General features: G+C 53.0%; 6 protein-coding genes across 6 annotated transcripts; 2 read left to right on the forward strand and 4 right to left on the reverse strand.

The window, feature by feature from the left end:
* Positions 1–97: 97 nt before the first annotated feature.
* Positions 98–500, reverse strand: IUM83_09453 (Small cysteine rich protein SCR76; the record flags this gene model as incomplete). The annotated part of the gene is made up of 3 exons (XM_067933894.1): positions 98–158; positions 248–298; positions 382–500. 3 exons carry the CDS (start codon positions 498–500, stop codon positions 98–100), a joined length of 231 nt encoding a protein of 76 aa, XP_067786697.1.
* A 2,856-nt stretch (positions 501–3,356) lies between these two features.
* On the forward strand, positions 3,357–4,910 carry IUM83_09454 (Inositol-3-phosphate synthase; the record flags this gene model as incomplete). The annotated part of the gene is made up of 1 exon (XM_067933895.1): positions 3,357–4,910. The coding sequence occupies one exon, from the start codon at positions 3,357–3,359 to the stop codon at positions 4,908–4,910; it is 1,554 nt and encodes a 517-aa protein (XP_067786521.1).
* A 1,099-nt stretch (positions 4,911–6,009) lies between these two features.
* Positions 6,010–6,760, reverse strand: IUM83_09455 (RxLR-like protein; the record flags this gene model as incomplete). Its single annotated transcript, XM_067933896.1, has 4 exons — positions 6,010–6,167; positions 6,255–6,375; positions 6,452–6,594; positions 6,667–6,760. 4 exons carry the CDS (start codon positions 6,758–6,760, stop codon positions 6,010–6,012), a joined length of 516 nt encoding a protein of 171 aa, XP_067786522.1.
* Positions 6,761–7,079: 319 nt separating this feature from the next.
* IUM83_09456 (ADP-ribosylation factor GTPase-activating protein) lies at positions 7,080–8,918 on the reverse strand (the record flags this gene model as incomplete). The annotated part of the gene is made up of 8 exons (XM_067933897.1): positions 7,080–7,133; positions 7,210–7,274; positions 7,343–7,578; positions 7,656–7,753; positions 7,822–7,935; positions 8,018–8,293; positions 8,381–8,485; positions 8,601–8,918. 8 exons carry the CDS (start codon positions 8,916–8,918, stop codon positions 7,080–7,082), a joined length of 1,266 nt encoding a protein of 421 aa, XP_067786520.1.
* A 198-nt stretch (positions 8,919–9,116) lies between these two features.
* On the forward strand, positions 9,117–12,324 carry IUM83_09457 (uncharacterized protein; the record flags this gene model as incomplete). The annotated part of the gene is made up of 5 exons (XM_067933898.1): positions 9,117–9,729; positions 10,834–11,015; positions 11,084–11,241; positions 12,016–12,137; positions 12,203–12,324. The coding sequence occupies 5 exons, from the start codon at positions 9,117–9,119 to the stop codon at positions 12,322–12,324; spliced, it is 1,197 nt and encodes a 398-aa protein (XP_067786700.1).
* A 426-nt stretch (positions 12,325–12,750) lies between these two features.
* IUM83_09458 (uncharacterized protein) lies at positions 12,751–13,839 on the reverse strand (the record flags this gene model as incomplete). The annotated part of the gene is made up of 5 exons (XM_067933899.1): positions 12,751–12,826; positions 12,902–12,936; positions 13,331–13,382; positions 13,447–13,465; positions 13,782–13,839. 5 exons carry the CDS (start codon positions 13,837–13,839, stop codon positions 12,751–12,753), a joined length of 240 nt encoding a protein of 79 aa, XP_067786523.1.
* Positions 13,840–18,148: the final 4,309 nt, after the last annotated feature.

Here is an 18,148-nt window from a genome sequence, read left to right on the forward strand (position 1 = left end):
TGTTTATAGGGCAGCAGGTGCTCCGCCCGACCAAGGATCAACTTCTGTCGCCGGTTCTAGAAAATGTCGCCTGTCTTCTTCTCTCTCCTACTCCTTCCTATTCCGCGCCGTACGTGGGGACCACGAGGATGTGCCACTGGTGCAGCCAACAGCATGCCCTGCATCAAGAAACACCAAATAAGTCAGGATAAAAGAAAAAGAAAACTCAGCTCCCAATTTCTCTCGTCTTATTTGTGTCTCCACGCACCAGAACATCCACAGGCAAATGCCGGTCATGAAGGCCAGCAGCGTGAACACCCTGCGGTCAGCACACAAATGCACAAATAGTAAATATTAGTGATATAGTGCCAGAAGGAGAGCTACCGGGCGAAACGGACGTACGACGAGTTCTCGCGACTCATTTTGCCCGTGACGCCCATGCCGATGCCCGCGAAGCAGGCCAGCAGCGTCAGCACCAGGTACGTGATGGAGCCGTTCAGCAGCGGCGCGGGGATCTCCATCGTTGCGCGTGAGTCGAAGCGATGCACACTGCCGCGCCCGCTGTCTTGTCCAGCCTGAGCTTTGCTTCTATAAATGGAGCTTGAGGGAGCGTATAGCGAAATGTGCTGCAATGATTGGAGCGCGCGACATACTTCGCGCGGTATAATTAGCTTCAGTCACAGAAATACACCCCGAGACCTCATTCCGAATCTTTTTTTGGTTCAAGACACGCGTGGACCACATGACGTTATGTGGTGCACAAAGCGATCCAGGACTGGTACCATGTACCGATGGCACGTGTACCACTGCCAGCGGCCTGGCAATGAGGTTGCACTGTAGATAGAAGGCATAGCTACTTAGTAGCCTGATAGCGGCGATCTTCGGACTGTGGTTTGTAGTATCTACCAGAAGTGCTACACCGGGGTTCGAATACCCGGGTCAAATACTGTAGCTGGTAGAAATGCAAGTCTCCATGAGAGCTACATTCACTACTTACCACATCGAGCTGGCCATCCAAAGTACTGGAATATTATAGTGAGGCCTTTCGTTGAGGTACTTCCGATGTTTTGTTGCATGGTCAAAGCTTCAGTTCGTTCCGTTCGATGTGTGTGCAAGAATGAAAAGCTCGCGATTATAACTGTGTGCTCGTTCACTTGCTCATGTTTCGAAGCCCTCAATTGTTCTATAGCACAGCAATGGTGGTATGTTGTCTACGAAAGCTGGCGTAATGAAGACTCCATAATGCCAGGACGTTCAAATTGACAGTCTTGAAATCGTTGGATGCATTGTCAGTTAGGAAATGACGAGCTAAAATCTGACTGCTCAGCACCGGTGCGTAGGCTGCAGCATGCATGGACGTCGCAAAATTTGATGGACCTAGAGAACCAAAAATTACACGAACAAGACGCTGCAACCACAAATGGACCTCGTATCAAGTCGTACAACGAGGAGAATAGCGAAACGAGCACTTCGCGGCTGAAGTTTGAGGCTCTCTGGAGCCGCATTGTAAATTTCAAAAGCAATTTCACCAGAAAAGTACCATCAATACTTGTGCACTTGAGCGCAGAGCAACAGAGAAATTGGAGCGGTACACAACCAAAAAGCGAAGCGCCTACAAATTGTTTTCTTGGTAAGCTCGTCCAGGCCACGAGCGTAGTAGCTCGCACAAAGGACACTCAGCGCATACATTCCCGTTGCATGCCAGGTTTTGTGCACCACCAACTTTGCCCGACCAGCCTACGCCCTGCGCGCGGACCGAGGTCAAGTTGCCGCGAGCCAACAACAGCGGCAAAAAGGCAACTTTTGCCCCGGAATGATGGTAGAATACCCCGCTATGTACCGGTTCAGAAACCGTGCTGAAGCACAAAACCCGCGCACTAGTAGGAATGACGGTATTTGCCTCGGTTTTTGCGCCGAAATGGTCTCGTTTCTGCGATTTACAACCATTCATGTTGTTGAAGCCAAATGGGCTGGGCTGGCATGTTGCTCTGCGAGTCCTGCGAATCTCCCTGCCAAGGCACTCATGAATTTGCGCTGCGGCTAGCATGCTGCTGAAGCTGCTCGCTCTTTTGAGGTGTCAGGCGCTAGCGGGAATCTCAAAGTCTTTTCGCAGCGCTGGACGTGATGCCGCCTTCGGAGCATTCGCGCGACGGAGTGCTGTTGTTGCAGCGTAGGGTACTTTCGAGTGTGTAGCGATTGTACGCGTTGTAGGACTGCGGGCTCGGGGAACGACGCGATCCAGACTCTGGGTTCCAGAGAGCACGGACATTGCAGTCGTTGCGGCGCGAGAGGCCCACGGTTCCGTGCTGGGTCGTCATCGCATTGCGGAGACCAAGTTGCGTTCGATGCTGAGCAATCGATCAACGTTGCGGTTGATCTTGGGCACCGGGATTGCTGCCGTGCGTGGCAGTCAGCAGTCACTTGGATGCGGGCGAGTATCCACCTCCGAGCGGATCCTGAAGTTGCGCTGGCTGGTGGCATGACATCACGCGCGCCTTGTCCACGCGCTGTGAAAACAGCAAGCGACACCCTGTTGCAGAGAGTCCAGCGGCAGCACGATTGTGGGATGGCGCCGACTTCGCAGATTCTGATTGTGCTCTGCTCCTGCTCGGCAGCACGTGCCGAGCGAAAACGAAACAGCGCTTCCGCAAAGCTCTGCAAAACCGAGCGCCGCTGGGCGGCAAGACCTGGGGGCTTCAGCCTGCGGCACTCACTGGTGGAGCTGAGCGGAGTGCTTTTGGCTGAAGCAGCGCAGGCAGCTGGCCACGTGAGCTGAGAGCGGAGTGCCTCTGCGAGTGCGGACACGATTTGCCAGGGTTAAATCGAGCCCTCTTGCAGCCATCGCCGCGGATAAGGTGGTGCTGCGGCCGTCGCCGTTTCTGATCCCTGCTTCAGTTTTGAGCTCTCGAATGACGATCACCTGCACCACACCGCAACGGGGGGCTGAGGACGAAAGTCAGGCGTCGCGTTTTGCAATAAATCGCAATGTAGCCGTTGACGCTGTATCGACGAGCTGCCTATCACCGTCAGCCTAGCGACGGCCGCGTCGTCCTCTTATCGCCGGGCTCAAAGCCTCATCAAAAACGAAGGCAACAGCACCGCCGCCCGATAATCCCGGCACATTTTGACCCCCTCACAAACGGCAAGTCAAGTTGCCGCCTGCAACGTGCGGTGATAGACAGTCGACGCCGCGGCTGTGCACGCGACGGTTGGCGCTTGCTGGTATCTTGGCGTCGATCGCCTTTGGCGGGGGCTGACGCTCCGCAGCAGCCTAGCCACATCAGGCTGGATCGCTCGCCGAGCTCACTCTCGAATTCTCCGCGCCAAGCTCAAGCTTCCAGCCTTCGACCTCTTCGACCACAGCCTTCCTGTCCGCCATGGCGTCCTCCGACTTCTTCCAGGGGCCCTTCACCGTCAACAGCAAGAACGTCGTGTACACGGCCGACGAGATCACGTCGCAGTACACGTACACCACGACGCGCGTGGAGGGCACGGTGGCCACGCCCCTGGAGGAGAAGTTCACGTTCAAGACGCAGCGCAAGGTGCCCAAGCTCGGCGTCATGATCGTGGGCCTGGGCGGCAACAACGGCTCGACGCTGCTGGCCAGCATCCTGGCCAACAAGCACCACATCACGTGGACCACCAAGGAGGGCGTGCAGGAGCCCAACTACTACGGCTCCGTCACGCAGGCCTCCACCGTGCGCCTCGGCACGAACGCCAGCGGTGAGGGCGTGTACATCCCGTTCCACAACCTGCTGCCCATGGTCTCGCCCAACGACCTGGTCATCGGCGGCTGGGACATCTCGTCGCTCAACCTGGCCGAGGCCATGAAGCGCGCGCAGGTGCTGGACCACGACCTGCAGCGCCAGCTCGTGCCGCACCTCGAGAAGATCAAGCCGCTGCCCTCCATCTACTACCCGGACTTCATCGCCGCCAACCAGGCCGACCGCGCCGACAACCTGCTCAAGGGCTCCAAGCAGGAGAACCTGGACGCCGTGCGCCAGCAGATCCGCGACTTCAAGCAGAGCAACGGCCTGGACAAGGTCATCGTGCTCTGGTCTGCCAACACGGAGCGCTTCTCGGACATCGTCGAGGGCGTGAACGACACGTCGGCCAACCTGCTCGAGTCCATCAAGGCCGGCGAGGCCGAGATCTCGCCCTCCACCATCTTCGCCGTGGCCTCCGTCCTCGAGGGCTGCTCGTACATCAACGGCAGCCCGCAGAACACGTTCGTGCCCGGCGTGCTGGACCTGGCCGAGGAGAAGAAGGTGTTCGTGGGCGGCGACGACTTCAAGTCGGGCCAGACCAAGATGAAGTCGGTGCTCGTGGACTTCCTCGTGTCGGCCGGCATCAAGCCCACGTCCATCGTGAGCTACAACCACCTGGGCAACAACGACGGCAAGAACCTGTCGGCGCCCCAGCAGTTCCGCTCCAAGGAGATCTCCAAGTCGAACGTCGTGGACGACATGGTGGCCTCCAACCGCCTGCTCTACAAGGAGAACGAGCACCCGGACCACGTCGTCGTCATCAAGTACGTGCCGTTCGTGGGCGACAGCAAGCGCGCGCTGGACGAGTACACGTCCAAGATCTTCATGAACGGCAACAACACCATCTCGATGCACAACACGTGCGAGGACTCGCTGCTGGCGTCGCCGCTCATCCTGGACCTGGTGCTCGTGTGCGAGTTGGCCGAGCGCATCACGCTCAAGAAGGAGGGCGCTGCGGACTTCGAGCACCTGCACTCGATCCTGTCCATCCTGAGCTACATGCTCAAGGCGCCACTCGTGCCGCGCGGCACGCCCGTGGTCAACGCGCTCTTCGCGCAGCGCGAGTGCATGATCAACATCTTCCGCGCCTGTGTGGGCCTCGCGCCCGAGAGCCACATGCTGCTCGAGAACAAGCTGGCCAGCGAGATCAACGCGCGCCAGTAAGTAAGCGAGGCGAGCAACGGTATCAGTCAGCCACCCGCTCGACCAAGTACTGCAGTACTAGCATAGCAGCGCTGCTACCTGTATATGACGTAGCGACGCGAGCTCAAACTATTCTTTTATTCCCCGTCAATGCATCTCGTAGTGAAACACTCGTCGGCTCCGCAGGGGCAACTTGCCCTGCACCATCCCCTTCAACTCGACCACCGGGATTTTATCGCGTGGTCCACGTAGGTTCCGACGACGGAATATGGTGTGACCCACACGGACCAGATCGTTCCACGGAAAAGATCGGCGCGACACGTGGCCGGTGCTGTGATTGGTCAAAACTCGACCCGCGTCTAGACGACAAGCGCAAGGTGACCTGTACCGCGTCCATTTCCAGATCCGCGTCAAGCAGCAGCTCCCAGTCCACCAGCTCAGCGCCATGGCCGCCCCCGCGAAGATGCGTCTGCGCTCCGAGAAGCACCTGGCCAACATCACCAAGCGCGGCCACGTCTCTCAGCCCCAGAAGGTGCGTCGTGCCCGTCTGTAAGAGCCTAATACGGTGCGAGAGGCTGACTCGTTGATGCTGCTGAATTGCAGGAGGAGAAGGGCTACAGCGTCGGCCCCGTGCTCATGGGCTTCTTCCTGTTCGTGCTGGTGGGTTCGTCCGTGATCCAGATCCTGCGCACGGCGCAGCTCGGCCTCTAGGTGCCTACGTACCGAACGACCTGCCTGTACATCCATCCACCCCGTTTGTTTGGAGCGACGACGGAGCAATCTGCCCACCTGCTCGACCATGAGCTGACACAAGCGCCGTACCGTTCGACGTTTCTGTCGCCAGAGAGACAAAGTGCAGCCTTGTGAGGCAGGACAAGCAGCAGGTTTGCTGCGCTGTCGTCGCTAATTTAATAGTATGAGCTACTTTCTGCCTTCAAACTGACGTTGCCTGCCGTTTCAGTAGTAGAACGAGCCCACGTTGACATGCAGCATGCTAAGGAATGAGGCGCGTAGATGTGTAGTTGGAACTTTATTGAATCAAAAGGCTCCGTGCCAGCCAAGACAGTCGACGCCGTGATGCTGGCTGCGGCTCGTCCCGGCCCCACCGCGCCTTGCTGGTCTACAACTCCGAGTGCAGCGACTCGGTGGCCTTGATCTTGGCGATGAAGTCGGCCTTCTCGACGCAGCCGACGCACTCCACGCCGCGCTCGCCCAGGATCTTCCGCAGCTGCTTCACGCGCATCTTGGAGTAGTCTGTGTTGGCGTCCGTCTTGACAGCTGCAGCAACGAACAGCAAAAACAACAGCACCAGCAAGGGTAAGCCACTGAACCAACGGCACAACCGGCCAGACAGAGCCAACGAACGGTATCGCATGGAGCAGAAGTCCGGGTTCTTCTTTTCCAGGGACTTGCAGATCTTGAGCGAGTCCTTCTTGAACGACACCTGGCGAGCCACGTCCTTCTTCAGGGGCTCCAGGTTGTAGCACTGCAGCATTGCATTGCATGGCAACAATTGTCAGCCACCAGCTATCTACGTTCGACGTATCCATCACCGCTCGTACCAGCTTGTTGTCCTTGGTGCTGAGCTTCTTGCCGCAGTGCTTGGTGACGGCCTTCTCGGCCACGGCCTGCGTCTTGGCCTTGGGCGACTCCTTCAGCAGCTGCGCGTACGTCACCTTGAGGTCGTCGATCACCTTGACGCACACTGCAAACAGCAACACGTACGTGGCGCTAAGCAGTTGCACACAATGAACTGGTTAGCCCAATTGCAACGCACCCTCGCACTCCTTGTCGTCGGCCTGCACGGCCGGGGCGGTGCCCAGCACGAGCGCCACGAGGGCCAGCAGCACGACGCGCTTGGTGCTCAACATGTTCGGCGCGAGATTAGCGAGACGGTGGATATCCTGAAATGACCGACCTTCGGAGCGACGCGTGTACGGGCACGGACTAGACCCTTCAAATCGGCTAGTTTAACTCGATCGGAATACGCAGGTATGATTTTATATGGGTGGTAGCTGCTGGAAATGCTCAATTAAGTCGTCAGATCGTAGTCGATTATCCGGCTATATTAACTGTGTGCAGGTTCTGGAGGTGCCACGTGGAAGCGGTGCGATCTAGAACATGGCTACATCCGGATATTTGAATGGACATCTTCGTCCTTATCAGTAGTTTGTGCCTGAGCAGCGGTGTCTACGAGTAGCGCGTCTGCAAGTCGCTGAAGAAGCCGCTCGTCATGTTCTTGAGCTGTCGTTGCATGATATATGTTTTGTTAGCACGATTGTAAGAGCTTCCGATGGAGTCGAAAAACTGCATGCAATACCTTCGCCGCCTTGTTGGCCATGTTGTCCTTCATCAACTGCAGTTGGTAGGCTGCTTCATCGGTCACTGCAATAGGAAAAACACAATAGCTTAGGAAATCAATAAGCCTCTATCGACGAAACTGTCAAACGTACGCTCTCCGGACGCCGATCGACCTCTGGTGTTGTTGCCGTAAAAGGCGTCACTTGAGATCGATTGTGAGCCCTGGAATCGTGCCAGCTGAGAGCTGTCGGCCTGCACTGCCTCGCCGCCGAAAAAGTTGTCAGACGAAATGGACTTGGCGTTCTTGTACTTGTCCAGAGTCTGCGTTTGCACCGGGGCGGGCTGATATGTCGCTGGCGCGGGAGCGGCTCTAGCTGATGTACGCTCGCTACGGTGTTGATGAGAGAAATGAAAACATTAGCCACCGACGCACGAGTAGCGAAAAGCTCTGGTACATGTACTCACTCTTCAGCCTCTTGCAGGGCTCGAGCCAGGGCTTCGTCGTCCTTAATCTGCTTCTCCATTGACAGTTCATCGGCGGTAGGTGCAGGCGGGGGAGGGTTCTGTAGGGTATCGAGGTACGGTTGATGAAAATTTCACCCCAACGCCAGGAGAGCAGACGTGTACAAACCTCGAACGGGATGTCGTCGAAGTCGAAGTCATCAGCGCCCGTCGACAGCTTAGTAGCGCCAAGGCGCGTAGCCTTGCCACCAGTCGACAACTTCGTGGCTCCAAGACGAGTAGCCTGTACTCAACATGCCCACCAGTGTCAATTAGTACATGATCCGATATAACCCAGAACAACCATACTAGCGACAAACTCTTACCTTGCTGGTCCGCGTGTTCAGCCGCGTCGTGCTCGTGGTAGCCGGAGTCGTAGCCTCCCCAGCCTTCGCCCCCAGCAACACAACGGGGCGGTTCACACTCAACAGCCCCGACGGCTGCGTGGGAGCTGCGGTCGGCGTCGGCTTCTTCACCATAGGAGCAGCAACCGGCACCTCACGCTGCAAGTGGCCGTGCACAGCAGCCGAATTGGTCTCGCCCTTGATCTCCACGTGCTTCACCAGCGCCTCCAAACCATCAACGTCATTGTCCAGCGTGTCCTACACAAGCCACCAACAACAACAACAACTCTCTCGTCAAAACACTACCGTCTCAATAATCTATCATCCCTCAACCTAACTCCGCACCTCCTCCTCTTCCGGCGCCACGATCTGCAGCTTCGACGCCTTGACCTTCTTGGCCAGCGCGACCTTGTACATCTGCGCCGCCTTGGAGTTGTACTTGGCCTCGATCTGCCCACAACAAAATACAGTAGCAGCACGACAACGTCAGTCCCGTACTGCAGTGCAGTGCAGTGCACCGACCGACACATCTCCTGGCTCTATCCTGTTGACGTGTAGAGCTCACACTCGTCATCTCGGCGGCGCCGTACTGCTTGAAGAACTTGCGCGCCTCGGCGTTGCCGCCCTCGGACATGGCCTTGAGCTGGTCCTCCGTCCACTCGTCCATGTCGATGGAGCGCACGAACGACAGGTGCACGCCCAGGCGGCGGTGGTACCCCGAGCAGTCGAGGCAGATGAAGACGCCGTACGTGACCGTGGCCCACGTCGGGTGGCGCTTGTTGCAGTCGAAGCAGCCCTTGTTGGCCACGCTCGAGCGCAGTTTCTGGAACCACGCGTCGCGCACCTGCGAGGGCACGTACACGGGCTTGGTCGACGAGCTCATGGCGCCTCTAACTAACTATCGGTACTGCTGGTCGCTTTACGTTACGAGCGCAAAATTGCAAATGGCGTCAGTTACGGTGACGTGGTGGACTAAAAATAGTCCCCCTGAGACCCACATTTTGCGATTGGCTAAAATTTGGTCACTTCAACTAAAAATTGGCCACTTCAACATCCCCGACGGTTGGTCTCATCGAGTGCGATGGATCCGTTGCAGCACTTGGTGGCACCGCGGCGGCCGCTGCCCTCGCCGCGCTCGAAGGCTGGCGATGGCGTCTCTAGGAACGTGTTCGCGCTACCGGTGATCCACCAGTTCGAGCCGGTGCTGGCGTCCTCGCCCAAGTCGTACATGGTCGCCGGCGCCGCGAAAAGGAAGAAGAGCGGCGGAGGCTCGAACGCGGCTGCGGTTGGCGCTGGATCGCCGCCGGTTGTGCCCAGTCAACCGCAGAGACCGAGGAGCAAGGACGGGGTGGACTCGCCTCGAGTTCTGCGGCCGCAACCGCCCACGGGCATCTCGTCGCGCGCGGACGTGGACATCTACAGGTACAGCCAGAGGACGGAGCAGCGGATGGCCATTCGCCCGCTGTTCGAGCAGAGGAGAGGGTCGGAAGGGGACGCGAGACCGCCCTCGACCAAGAGGAAGGTGAAGAGGGGGGTGAAGAGAGGAGAGGCGGTGTCGGGTGGGGAGGAGACTGGCGTCGGTGATCAAATTGAGGTGGATGATGGAGACAGGGACCTTGAGACGAGGATGAAACCTGAGGGAGAGGAGGATACACATATGGGCTCGGAGGAGGAGGTGGGTGCAATGCAGGGAGGTGCGTCAAACCAAGATGACTTGCGGACCAGCTCCCCCACTCCCGATGACTGTTTGGGAGCTTCTGCTGTGGACGTCCCCGTTTTGAGAAAGCGAGAGGAAGAGGATCTCATTCCAGATTGTGAGGAAGAGGAGAGCTCAAGTCAGGTGGGAACCATGGTCCCAGCGCTGCTGAAGAAGCTGGACAAAGCGTCCTGCTACGAACCATTTTTGCAAACAGAGGGTCCTACGCTGACCTGGCTGCGAGACGTCATTGAATTGTCGTCGAAAACTTCTGCCAAATCGGAAGGGAGTGGCAATAATTGCCAGTCAGCAGGCAAACGTGCTCAAAATTCGAGTTTAGTGGTTTATAAAACGCTGGGAAAGGACTTGCGAACTCTCGGAGGCAGCAGTGTTCTCGTCACTGTACTTCTTAGTTCACGTGGAGACGCTCATATAACCTGCAAAGTCGGTGGCGACACTGAGCAAAGTTCCATCGATATCTCTACTCATGATTTGGAGCAATCAAAGTTGGTTCGTCCTGATCTACAAACACTAACACCAAAGTGGGCTGACTGGATCATCACAAAAGTGCGCTGTGACTCAAGATTGAGTTTCTACCTCGATCTCACCGATACCGAAGGCAGCGAGAAGCGTGTCTGCTTTTCTGAAACTGTCCGTGTAAACGACAAGGAGGTTGCAGTTAAAATGATTGCGCTGACAGCAGCCTCAAGCTTACTCATATCAATCTTAGATGCAGGATCAAATGCCACTGACGCAAAGATTCTACTTAGGGCTGATGATTTGCGTCGTCTTGCACTGGAAAGGAGCAAATTATCTACTGCCGAAGGCAATGACCGAGACGTGGCTGCACTATTTGATGATCACGAGTTCCTTACCGATCTAGCCACCAAGAGCAATGTTATTCATCTTGGAATGAGCTGTGCCGGGTTTATTGATGAATACGATGATGTGTCATTGAGAAGTACATCGTTAGCAACACCCACTGTCTTGACTGTGGACACTCTTGGAAGAGCAAGCCCGTTAGGCAACGTCGAGTTACTTGATTCCCCGAACTACGTACAAGAAGTGTTCACAGAGAATAAACTTGTTGGGACTGTTGCAGTGCTTGTACAGGCGTACGTGGAGAACGGCATCATTTCGACGTTACGACATTTTCAGCAGCAAGAAGCGATACATCTTAATGTGGCTGCCTTCATGCAGCAAGCTGCTAGCATAGACAGCGACGCTGCTTTCAAGGAACGTGTACATCAAAATCTAGAGGCTGTTAAGATGACAAAGCTCAAGGTATGTTCATGCTTTGACACCCCATCGAATCCCCACTAACGCTAATGCGTCTAAATGTGAAACCACAGGAAATCGCCATTACGTCTATCGTTGATGACATGATCCTGGACTTCATTGCGTTTAGGTGTCGTGTTGAGATCCATGCTGCCAAGTACTCCGGAGGATACGATGATCACTACGCGAGTAAACTCCAAGCTGCTTACCGCATGAGCGCTCAAAAGAAATCGTACGATCACAGGCGCCATGTGCGTATGCGCGCTGCACAAATGTTGCAAGCACTGCAGCGAGGAATTATTGCTCGACGACGGTACAGCGAGATGAAAGTTGAACGAGAAAAGTATTTGTTTTACGGGTTCCGATCAAGCTTGTACCATGCGACAGCAAATATGAAAGATCCGAGACTTCGGGCCCATGAATTAAGCACAGAAGCTGAGAGAAGGCGACATGCCTTCCTCATGCAAGTTATCCAAGGACATGTTGCTGAGAACTTCGCCGATGATGAGTTTCGCGTGTCTGCCCAGCTTGTTCGAGATATCTACAATGAGTGTGGGGTTGTTGTAGGCTGCTCCACGAATTTCGGCAATGTTGTTGCATCCTATCTGGGGAAAGCTCCAAATCAAGCCTTGTATGACCGTGTCGGTGGAAATTTTAGCCACGACTCGGATTCTGTACCACCGAGGCAATTTTCAAATAGTCAAGTCAGCGCTGCACTGCTCCTTGGTCTGAGAGACCAATACGATGATACGTTTGGGCTTTCTTCAACTGCCCGTCTCATGAATACTGGTATCATGCAGCGACCCCGGCGTAGTAGAGCGCTTCAAGCAGATGATTCCGCGCCTCCTAGGTGGATGCTGAAAACAAGTCTATCTTTCCAGCAATCTAATCTCGATCGTGTTGCTGGACTACGGCTCACTCGCAAGGCAGTTGGGAAAAAGTCGGCTCATCTCGTTGCTCGAGACTATCGCAACACATTAACTTCGTCTTTTGACTCATTCGATAGTTGTCGCGCTACTTGGGAAGCAGACATTCACGCACGGCAGGAACAGCAACGCATGTTGGACACGTTTTCAGTGGATGAACTTGCACAGCACTGCCTTGATCTGCTGATTTCCTGCGTTAAAGGTAACTATACCAGCTCTGCATTAAGTTATTTCACAAAACTGATCGTATTTTGACTGTTTCTGTAGATTGGGGAATTGATCCAGATCCTCTCTTTGAGGCACTGAACTTGTGTGGGCGCCATTGCCATGGAAAATTGGCGATCCGAATTGTGGAGGAGAAATTCAATGAGTTTGCAGCAAGTGAGTGATTTCTACTGTGTCCATGGGCAAATGTACACCTTTGCTTTCATTAACACTTATTCTTGCGCGTGGCGATAGAGATGAACGAGGTTCATGGCAAACAGAGCGTGCTCACCTTGCGCGAGGAGATCTCTCAAGAGTTGGAAGATTTTGAGAAATTACTTGCATTGCGGATCCTAAATATTGCGGTAGACGAAGCCGTAACAGTACCCACCAGCGAGCTGCTTCACATTATGCTGAAAGGCAAATTGGACGAAGAGTACATCCGACACGGCCTCCCTACCGTGCTGCCTATCGCAAGTATCACCGAGAAGCATGAACTGGCGCGCAAAATGCTCTACAGCTATGCCAACGCTTCGTATGGCGAAGCCTTCAACTTTGTGTGCTGGAGTTGTTTGGACGTCGCAGAAAACGTCACAGTGGAGGCAGCACGGCTACTTGACAAACTCACTCGTCCAACGACCGACACTGGTGATGCAGATGGGACCGCCGCGCTCTCTAGAAGCGACTCTGTCTCCCGTCAATCAACCAAGAATAAAATCAGCCGCGCTTCGGAATCGCTTGTTGCTCGAGCGCTGTACCTACTCACTGGATCTCAAGCCGTGCGTTTCCTCCAGTTTCTATCCAAAGTGGCCCAATTCAACAAGTCCATCCAGAAGCGTGTGCTTGCCCACCTCGCTCCTTATGCTGACAAGCACGAAATGCATCGACTCGCCAGTGCTGTGTGCTCCATCGAAGACTTCTCCATCGTATCACAACTTTTCGATAAATGTTTTTCAGTGGATACCCTCCAATCTTGCGCACCTGTTTGGACCCAGTACAGACACCTGTTCGGCAGTGACCGAAGCAACATCGCCATGATCTCTACCGAGATTCAATCAAAACACGTGGAAATGGCAGATCCAAGTGACAGCCAACAGGAGTTGCAGTAGTACTAGATCGTAGCGTGGTTTGCTTCTTGTTTCGGGTGGACAGCAGAGAAAAATTAGTGAAGTCGAAGCGTGCCCCCCTTACGTCGAACTGGAGGACTCCGTCAACCAGGCAAAGTGGAAGGCACAATCGTAACCTAAGACAAACCACACAATCAGTACACTTATGCGCATTTCTGGTCCTTTGTTAAATGGACTTGCCTTCGTGTTGTAGTGACCCCTGGGCGTTGTAAAACAACCAAAAAATGAGATCCATTTGCACCCATACAATCTGATTCTCCAGCACAAGCCAGGCCCAGCAGTCGTTGCATTATCACGGTCAAAACTAGCAGTGATACCATTTGGAGCAAACAATAAAATAACACGTTTTCGAGCGTTTGAACGAATTGAAACCGGTCCATTCCGTCAAACACCGCATAATACGCCCGGTTCGGTAGATGGTACGTTGCAAGGAGGAGTGTTGCTAATGAACGAAGACGAGTACTGATGTGAGTTTGCGTCACAACACGTTTCGTACTAGCAGGTATAATACTTACAGAAGACAAACGGGATGGTTGCTTCGACGTAGTTAATGAGTAACAGGAACTCCGCCATGTACAACAAACGCCGTACCTTTCGCGTGTACCTGATGTGGGTTGAAAGTAATCGCCTTTCACTAACTTCAATCCGAGATACTCCTTTCTCATGCCGATGCGGATATGTTCAAGGGTACATACGATCTCTGCCCAGCATCTCTCTTGATGACAAACAATTGTAACACTCGAAAATGCTGCCACCAGTAGCTTGGATATCCATCTACTCGATTTCTTCTCAAAGGTTGTCGTTGTAACGGAGTGCAATGCCTCCGTTGAGTACGATCTGGTCGTACTGGTTTATGCGTCGTTATGAAGTCCTATTGTTTACTTATGTTTACTAGCCTAAATGAATGGCCACAAGAGCTTGGCTGGCGTAGCAGACTTAAATAGCAATTCAGTCTTCAATTTTCCATCGTGAGCGCTAGTACCATTACAGTCGTGTTCAGCCGATCTCGAATTTGGTGCGCTCTTGTAGTGGGTACATGTTTCAGCTGAGGACGGGCAGAATCCCAGAACCTTTTCATACGTGCCCTGTGCTTCAGCAGACTACTTGCTCGCTCCAGCGTCGTCGGGGAGGCCTCTTCAAAGTCGTCCAACTCGGTACTACCAAGATTTCCCCCATCAGTACGCTGTTCTAGCTCCAGCGTACCTGTCCCTGCATGTAGAATATCACGAAGGCGCAAACCCCATCATTACTACGTCAGCTACCATGATCTCTAGGGTCGTCCAGAACGACGGAGAGCTCTGCATACAGTAGGAAATAACAAGCGAGCCGAATACATCAGCGTTGAAAATCACAAGCTTTGGAATCTCGTCATCTAGGCGATTGACTGCTCGGGCGAACAAATTCCGCATGAGCATTTTGATCAGTGGCAGTAACACCGTAAAGCACATCTGATCCTTCCTCGATAGGGTTGTAAAAATGTAAAAGCACGATTGGTACGTGAAGACAAGAGCCATATCGCACATCCACAACTTGAAGATTCCGAAGGGCATTTTGCCAGGTGTCTGCTACACTTTCGTCGCCCACTGAATAGCCATGGCAACCACCGTTAAACAGAGGTCCGCCAATACAGTATGATATTGAACGTCTGCCACTAATAAAAACTGCAATTTCAAGCTAAACAATAATAATAATTGCCGCAATTTATATTGTATTGGTACAGAAATGGTACAACTTATATCACTTTACAGAGGGATACAGCAGTTGAGATCGCAATTTTCAAGGGTCAATCTATTGGTGCTAGCTGGGAGTTGGACGTCGTCATCAACAGGTTCAGGGAACCCCAGGCGGCGCAGAACTGTCCTGATCTCGTCAATACCAAGATTAAACTTGGTTGATCGGCGATAGAGGTGCTGGTAGTGGTGCCAAACGAGCAGCTCAAACGGGGAATGTGTGGGCTGATCGCACGCACACGTGAAAATATATCGTTCCGGAGACGCATGGCTGTGTGGATGCGCCATAAAATGAGAAGGTTCTCACGAAGATGGCGCCATTCGTCATGGACATCGCGGTCGGACGGGAAGGTCAGCAGCTTCCACCCCAGGGAGCATCGAAAATCTGGAGCCCATGGTTCTGCCACAACACCTGGACGGGGTCACACTCGAAGAAGCAATGCGTAGCAGCCTCTATAGCCCGGCAGCCAGGGCGCACACACTGTTGCGCCAGCGGTGATACTGCACTCAAATGACTCTGGCCTATAGACTGGAGTTTTATTGGCTAGACTTTCGGTAGTTGCCAGTGGGGGCACTTTTTACAAATTTATTACCAATAATTGGGTCAATTTTATGTTGTATTGAGGTAAGTGTATTCCAGTAATAAAAAATAATATTGAAAAAATCTGATTATTTATTGTATTGCACTATTTTTTCCGACCTCTGCCGTTAAGCCAGCCCACTGTCATCGTTGTGAATGGCAGAGGGAGCCCTATCACAAGAATGACCATAGAGAACTCCGACACTGAAAATCGACACGATTAATGTGTCCCTAACGACTCGAGTGTTGGGGTACGGGAGTACTCGCAAACCAGTGCGAAATTGAAGTATAACGAGGGAAGTCATCACGATATAAGCGTAGAATTCGCGCACGAAAAATAATTGGCTGGCTCTGATGCCCTCCGAGGGATTGCAAAGTGGGAATGCGTCGATCAGCAGCGCCACGACCAAGCACGACAGCGGTGTCATGATTAATATGCAAGTAGCTCGTATCCAGCTCGTGTCTCGCATGTACGCCGCCAAATCTTGCACGCGCTCCGCGGAGTACATTCCATGCAACTCCACTTGGATTGAGTCCCATACTTCAGCAGGCGAAAAACACTTGGAGCCCATTTGCGAATCGAATTTACCGCAGCTCGTCTCGGTCGTTTACCTGTTGGGCTGCACGATGACTCACAGGAATAGAAAATTAGCCTTGCTCAGAAAATTAGCCTTGCTCACGAAACGAATGTGTCAGGTAATTTGAAAGGCGTTTTGGACATCTGTCTCGCTATTCTATGATCAAATTCAGCAGAACTCGGCCGATATCTTATTGAAAGTACCACTCACAATGGACATAGATAATGACCGCGCCTTACAATAAAGCATCCCAGCTGCACGCAGAGCTGTGGAAAATAGGATTGCTAGTGTAATATTGCCAAGGTTGTTAATCACAACAATTGATTGTGCTGAGATCTCAATCGGCAATCACTATCCCCAGAGTGTCCTCGTACTACTTTTTGACCCCTGCGAACGGCTTCAGTTGCAATCTGGCAGAGAAATAAGCAGCCGTAAGTCCAGAGAACTGATGTTAGCTACCAGCTAGCTTTCTTGATTTTCCGACCAAGTAAAGTGATGAATATAAGGCCAACACATGCAAAATTTCAACGTTTTTGAAGCTCAGCAGCTCTGTGGTGGAACAGGTAGATGTGTTAGGATAATTACAAGGCCTAACGAATAGAAATGCACCTCGCCAGAGGAAACGTAAGCGAGGTTATAGATTGTAATATGTTGTATTTGTTGAGATTGCAATAATCAAGATCTGGGCGATTAGTAAACAATTTATATTTCCGCAGCCCTGAGCTGCACGGATTCCGCAAGTTGATAGATCATAATATCTGCTTGTGGGATGAAAAAATGTGATGACAAAGATATAAGTGGCATTGGGACATTGCACAGAGTATTTCTAGACAGCACAGACTCATCGAACACCTCTCCTTCATTATTACGCGCTATGGCGTCGACTTGCGGGTTGCTGGCCAAGTTGTGGCGTTCTGTGCAAGTGGAGGCCCACGGGGAATGTTCGGCGCAGCGCGTGCTCGAGTTGACAAAGTACACAAATGAAGCGAGTTGGTTTCGAGTGATCGCAGTTATGCTGGTCACCCCGCTGCCGTGCTTGGCAGTACCAGTCCTGGTGGATCTCCTACCGCTTGCTAACCCGTCTGAAGGCCTCAAGGCGAACAAGATGTTCTTCGTGCGCCTGTTTTATACGTTCCTAGTAGATACCTTCCTCGCAACCTGTCAGTTCCGAATCAGTGTACCTGAGCTCCCATACCCTTTGATCCGAGTCATCAGAAACACCGTGGTGGTATCCGTGGTCGGCGTTGGCGTTTCTTACGGACTTGCTGTACTCATCGGGTTTCCGCTGCCATTTTCAGCGATGATAATCGCACCATCATGGATCACACTTGTCCTGATTTCTGTGGCGGTTGAGTGGGGTACGAAGATAAAAGAGACCCCAGGCACTGGAACACTGGTTGTCAATGCCTTCAAGCTATGGATGTGCGAAGGATCGTTGGTTTTCGCGTATCCAATTTATTATTACCTCTTCACGACACTGTCCAGGAAGGGTAGAACGGCATTCACGTTGCTACTGCCCGTCTTGAAAATTTTCATGAAAAATATCATCGCTCGATCGGTTGTTCACTTAAAGGACGAGATGCCGGAGGTTGTGGTGCTCAACGTGGATGTCTTCCACAATTTATTTCTCTCCTACTGCATGCAAAACTCTCCTTCACTTTGGGTAACACTCGAGATCATGCTTTTCGATGCTTTGACGATGGCATTCTCTTTGAATGATGCAAGGCATGAGCATCGAAGTATAAAATATTTTGAGCAAGAGGAGGGCTGGAATAGCTTCAAACGTGGAAGTACTCGGCTAACTTTGATACATCGCGCAAGTATCGTCTTGCAAAATGCCACACCAACTACGTCATCTGAGGTGTCGCGTAGACTGTCGGCAGCACCGACTGTGATAGAGATAAAATCACCCGCAAAAATTGTGCCTAAGAGTATCACATCGATCGTACCGATCGGACGAGTTCGCGTGCATTCAATGACGAGCAGTGATGGCA

The sequence above is a fragment of the Phytophthora cinnamomi genome, assembly GCF_018691715.1.
Source record: "Phytophthora cinnamomi strain GKB4 chromosome Unknown Contig67, whole genome shotgun sequence".
NCBI classification, from domain to species: domain Eukaryota; phylum Oomycota; class Peronosporomycetes; order Peronosporales; family Peronosporaceae; genus Phytophthora; species Phytophthora cinnamomi.